The 6,425-nt window shown below is 38.7% G+C and overlaps 1 protein-coding gene across 1 annotated transcript in view; it reads right to left on the reverse strand.

Moving 5' to 3' along the window:
* Positions 1 to 5,294: 5,294 nt before the first annotated feature.
* RPTN (repetin) overlaps positions 5,295 to 6,425 on the reverse strand; it is a 3,406-nt gene continuing 2,275 nt past the window's right edge. Inside the window, exon 3 of the mRNA XM_023214341.2 lies at positions 5,295 to 5,380. Coding sequence (XP_023070109.2) covers positions 5,295 to 5,380 — 86 coding nt within the window. The remainder of the gene's footprint in view (positions 5,381 to 6,425) is intronic.

The raw sequence follows: 6,425 nt of genomic DNA on the forward strand, positions 1-6,425 counted from the left end.
TTTAGGCATTCAAATGTGTTTAGCAAGTAGTTGCTCTGCAGCCTGCCTGAATTCCTCTCCTGAAAAGCCTCTTTTCTTCTGTACTACAGGGCCAGGTAGCAAATTTTCTGAATTTTTATGCTCTGATTTCCTTTTAATTAGAAGTTCCAACTTTAAGTCACTTCTTTGCTCCCATATCTGATCATAGCATGTTAGAAGCAGCCACACCACATCTTGAATGCTTTGCTGTTCAGAAATTTCTTCTACCGGATACTAGATCCCTAGCAGCCAAGCTCTTTGTTACAGTGTAACAAGGGTGACCTTTGCTCCAGTTCCCAATAAGTTTCTCATTTCCATCTGAGACCTCGTCAGCCTGGCCTTCACTGTTCATATTTTGATCAGTATTTTGGTCACAACCACTTAGCAAGTCTCTGAGAAGTTCCAAACTTTCCCTCATCTTCCTGTCTTCTTCTGAGACCTCCAAATTCTTCCAATCTCTGCCCATTACCCAGTTCCAAAGCTGTTTCCACATCTTCAGGTATCTTTATAGCAACACCCCACTGTCAGTACCAATTTTCTGTATTAGTACATTTTGCATTGTTACAAGAAATAATAAGAGACTGGGTAATTTATAAAGAAAAGAGGTTTATTTTAGATGTTAACTCTTCAGATTGTACAAGAAGTGTGATGCCAGCATCTACTTCTGGTGAAAGCATCAGGAAGCTTTTAGTCATGGTGGAAAGTGAAGGGCAAACAGGCATATCACATGGCAGGAGATGGAGCAAAAGAGAGAGGGAAGAGGTCCCAGGCTCTTTTAAACAACCAGATCTCACATGAACTCATGGAGTGAGAACTCACTCATTACCACAAGGACAGCACCAAGCCATTCATGAAGAATCTGCCCCCATGACCCAAATACCTCCCACTAAGCCCCACCTCCAACACTGGGAATCACACTTTAACATGAGATTTGGAAGAGACACACACCCAAATCATATGAAAATGTATTAGTTAAGGTTCTATTGAAATAATGTAGGAGAAGAAAAGATGATACATACCAGGTAAATGAGCAAGGAGAGATCAGATTATAAATCACTTTTGCATATATCATCTGTATTTATCTCTAAGAAACTTTGGAATTGTTAAACTTTGGAATTTTTTCTTCAGCTTGTATTTTAGCTTTAGAGGGTACATGTGTAAGTTTGTTACATAGATATATTATGTGACACTGAGGTTTGGGGTATGAATCCCATCATCCAGGTGTTGAGCTTAGTACCCAAGCTTAGTACTCAGGAAATGGTCAAAACAGGAAGTTTTTCAATCCACACTTCTTTCCCTCCTTCCCCGCTCTAGTGGTCCCCAGTGTATATTGTTCCCATCTTTATGTCCATGTGTACTTGGTGTTTAGTTCCCACTTATAAGTGAGAACATGTATTTTGTTTTCCGTTTCTGCATTAATTTGCTTAGAATAATGGCCTCTAGCTGCATCCATGATGCTGCACAGGACACGATTTTGTTTGTTTCTATGGCCATGTGGTATTCCATGGTGTATATGTACTACATTTTCTTTATCCAATCCACTGTTGATACGAATCTAGGTTGATTCCATGTCTTTGCTATTGTGAATAGTGCTGCAATAAGCATATAAGTGCATGTGTCTTTTTGGTAGAAGAATTTATTTTCTTTTGGGTATGTACCCAGCAATGGGATATAGCTCTGTTTTAAGTTCTTTGAGAAATCTTCAAACTGCTTACCATGGTGGTTGAATTAATTTATATTCCAACAACAGTGTATAAGTATTCTCTTTTCCCCACAGCCCTGCCAGCATCAGTTATTTGTTGACTTTTTAATAACAGCCATTCTGACTGGTGTGAGACTGTATCTTATTGTGGTTTTGATTTGCATTTCTCTGATGATTAATGATGATGAACATTTTTTCATGTTTGTTGGCTGGCTGCTTGTATGTCTTCTTTTGAAAAGTGTTTGCTCATGTTCTTTGCCAATTTTTAAATGCAGTTATTTGTTTTTCTTTTGTTGGTTTAAGTTCCTTACAGATATTGAATATTGGACCTTTGTTGGATTAATAGTTTGAGAACATTTTCTCCCATTTTGTAGGTTTTCCATTTACTCTGTCGACAGCTTCTTTTGCTGTTCTGAAGAGCTCTTTAGTTTGATTGGGTTCCACTTGTTAATTTTTGTTTTTTTAAACTGGATTTTTAAACCCCATCTTACAGATGAGAAAACTGAGACTTAAAGAGACAAATTTTTTAAGATCATAAAATTGGTAAGTGGTAAAACTAGGTCTTAAATGTAAGTCTTTTTAAAATTTTAAATCTCAACTTTATGTATATAATTGGTCAGTCACTGTGCTTGATGTGAAATATACAACTGTGAATAAGATGCAATTTCTGTCTTCTGGGACCTTATTGCTTGATGGGAAATAGATGAGTTTAAAATTTTGCTTCAACGCAATCTGATAAGCTCTATGCTGATGATAGGTGCAGAAGGTGACATCAGTCCCAAGAATGATTTTGGTAGGCAAAGATCAGGACAGCATCTAAGTGGAAGAAATTGTATAAGCAATGACATGGAGGCTAGAAAGTTGTCCTGTTAAGTTGGAGTCTAGGGGCATTGTTGGAAACTGAGTTGGAAACGTACACTGAAGCCAGATCATAGAGGGCTTCTACGAGCATTCAACCAACACTTATTTATTGGATGTACATCATGACAAGTTATTGTCTGAAATGCAGAGATTACAGCAGCAAACAAAACAAATAAAATCCTTGTTCTTATGGGCCTTACATTCCAGTAGGGAGAAAAAGACGATAAATGAGTAACATAAAAACAAGGTATCAAATATGAAAAGTGTTAAGAACATTGGCAGCACAAATGAGGAATATGTGGTAGAGAGTGATTGGGGTGATACTGTTTTAGAATAAATGCCAGAGAAAGCTTCTCTCACAAGGCAACTTTTCAACCGAGACCTGAATGAAATAAGGATTGAGCCACACCAAAATTGAGAAGAAGACTATTCTGATCAAAAGAAATAGCTGGTTCAAAGGTCTCCAGGTGGGGATCAGCTTGTCCTGCTACAATCATGGAAAGAAGGCCAGAGTGGTTAGAAAACAGTGATGCAGAGGAGAATGGTGAAAGATGAGGCTTTGCAGGGCCCCATCCTATAGGAAGGTCCTGAGAACAAAGTTGGATTTTATTCTCAATATGGAGGGAAGCTACTGGGAATTTCAAATAGGGAGTGACACAATGTGGTTTACCTTTTTAAAAGGGATGGGGAGACCCATAAGGAAGCTGTATTCTAGGAGAGGTGGCCTGGACTGGGATGATGGGAATAGAGATGAAAAGAATCATGGATTTGGGCTGTTTTGTATTTTGGGATAGAAAAAAAAGGACTTGGCATGTAGATGATGCGCTAATTGTTGAGCAGCTTCCAGATTTTGAGTTCTTTCACCCTGATTCTCCACCTTCTGATTTAGTTTGCTGGGGAGAGTTTAAGTTACAGAGAATATTTGTGTAGGAGACTCTTCCTACACATGAACACATGTGTCATTTAAACAGCAGCCAACATATGGGCATTCTCGCTGATCTTGAGGCCCAGGACAAGCCATGGCCCTTTGCGTTTTTTTCTGTCCCCCAGGATCATAGTCCTAGCTTAGATGCCTTTCTTCTAAGTCCTTCTTAGGACTCTTTCTTAGTCCTTCTAGGTATAGCTACTTACACCCTTGGTGTCATAACAGTAATTTTCTTGTACTTATAACATTGTGCCTTGCATAATAGTTGTTTGCTGTATGTATTGGTCTTACTATATTTTTATTTTCTTCAGGAAAGCAGCTATTATTATGAGTTATCATATTCTTCCTATGCTAAATACAACATTCCTATCTCCTTCTATATTTCCTAGACTTATTTGCAGCTAGAGTTCTAGATGTGAATTAATGTTTTTCCAACTAGGCATATTTGCATGATATTTGGAAGGTGAAAGTGAGTTAGAGACCATCACACCAAGATTTTGGCTTTTTTTTTTTTTTTTTTGTAAATAAGGTTATAGAGACATGTTGATAGGCAATTTTGGCAGCAGTGTCAGAGGCTTCTGAATCACATGTTTCTGATTTTTGGATTGCAAGTCTGGTAATGTATTGAACTCAATAGTCCCTGAGGTTGATTTCTAATTTCTAATAATTCAGCTCTTATTGTTCTGGGCAGTAAAGCCCTTATTGTTCAAAAGACCTAAAAAGGTTAGTTTCATTCCTTGAGCCATAACTAAATGAGGAGTTAATTCAGTCTGTCTTGTTTGTCCCTGTGGTTTATATGCAGTAGATGCCCAATTAATGTCCAGTTGAATTTATTACAAAGCCAGACTTATTTCCTCCGTCTGTCCATGTATTCAAAAACAATTAGTACCATTAGACATCACTGGCTATATTAAGTGCTGAGCAGTACAAGGTTGAGTAAGATACGGTCTTATTCCCAGTTTTCCAGGAGAGAAAATTACCATAGAGTGTGGGCCAGATGATATAACAGAAGTGAGTGTGAACTTAGAGAAAGCAGAGTTTGGAGTGTCCAGAAAGGCTGCTTAGAAGAGGTGAAGTTTTAGTTGGGACCCAGAGGATGTCTAGGGTTTTTTCAGGCAGAAAATAGCAGGGAGGTATTCCATGCTGATGGGATGGCATATTCAAAGATATGAATTCATGAAAGATCAAGTGTACTAAGAAAAGGTCAAGTCCTTGGTGTGACTGGAGCATTGGATGCTTGTGGGAGGGGCCTCTCATATGACTAGGCTGGGTAGGTCATCTGATCAGATAGTGAGGCTTATGTGACACATTGAGGGATGCAAATTTTTTTCGCAGGTCACTGGGGAGCCACTGAGGAGAAGGGCCATTAAGGCAGTGGAGATGGAGACGTGAGAAGAGATTCAAAAGTTATAGGGATGTAGAGTTGGGAAGACTCAATGACAATTTGAATGTGGCAGTGAGGGAGTGGTAAAGGTAAAATATGACTAAGCAGAGGGAGAAGGAGCTGAAAATTGTATTTAGATAAGTTTCATTTTGACTCTTTGTTATTTGTTTTGTATTGATTGTTATTTTTTTTCAGTGCCCAGGAACTCAGGGAACAAAGACATTTTAGAAGTCAAGAAATAAGGTGTTATTTTTGGGAAATGGCTCAAAAGTGAAAATAGCACAATCTTCCCACAGTGAAGAAAGAAAGGAGTCATGAAAGTCATTGCTCATCAATTATTTATTAGATATTTTAATACAATTCATAATCTGCACATAGATTTTCTTGAGAAGAGTTTTCAGGTCTTAGGAGCTATGGATCAACAGTTCTGATCCCCTGGAATTTGCAAACATGGGACATATACTTTCTCTCTGTTTTATATAATCAGAAACTAGAAAGGTATTGAGTTGGAATGGGTTCATTCAGCTCTAGTGATAGGCACTATTGGACAGTCCCTCTGGTGTGGAATAAGAGCCTGGCGTGGGAGATGTAGTAAACATCAGAGATGTACTCTATGTTCTCGGCTCTCCTAGCAGACTTCAACTGAGTTTCATTCTAGTCTAGACTATGAGGCTTGAAATTCCTGATGTTTTATCCATAGGATCCAAAGCTCACCAAACCTAGGGTTCCTATCCTTGGATGTAATATAAATCTTCAGAATATTTTTTCTGTTTCTGAACTTTAAGGAGAAGTGTTCTACTGTTCTACCTTTCAATGATTCAACCAGGTCTCAGAGGTCAAAGCAGGAAATGATTTAAATACCCAAACTGATCAACATTAAGATATGATTATTTCACCCAATTTACCACCTAGATTTCACTGAATCAGAAAACTCTAGAATTGCTGCTCAAAAAACCAAAAATCCCTTACATGAATACTAGTACTCAAAAACATCCTTGCAGGTAGATACAGCAGAGGATAGAAGGAAGAAATACATTCTTGATCTCTTAAGTAGAATTAAAGGTGAACTCAACATACAGGTTTCTTTTTTGACTTTGTGTTGCTTTACCTCTGGTGCTTGCATAGACTAGTATCGATAGGATTTCTGCTCTTGCACATAGTCATAGAGGGGGTTGGGAACAGTAGCTGCCTTGGTAGGGTGACCACGCTGTTCTCTGCTTTGGGGCCTCCCACTGATCTGAGTTGGATGGAAGGATGGCTCAGTGTGTCTTTTCTGTGAGTCTTGGCTCTGGTCATCCTCATTCATGTGGAATTTTTCTCTGTTAGGACAGCTTCTCTGGGTCACTTGGGATTTTTGATTCTGAGATCCTTGATACCTCTCTTTCTCCTCATAGTTTTGTCTATTATGTTGTTGCTGATGGTTTTGATCCTCTTCATGGGTTTGCCCATCTCGTCTTTGACTGTTCTGCCCATCTTCATGGGTTTGCCTGTCTCGTCTCTGATGGTTCTGCTCATCTTCATGGGTTTGCCTGTCT

This window comes from Piliocolobus tephrosceles, chromosome 1, assembly GCF_002776525.5.
Source record: "Piliocolobus tephrosceles isolate RC106 chromosome 1, ASM277652v3, whole genome shotgun sequence".
In the NCBI taxonomy this organism is placed as follows: Eukaryota; Metazoa; Chordata; class Mammalia; order Primates; family Cercopithecidae; genus Piliocolobus; species Piliocolobus tephrosceles.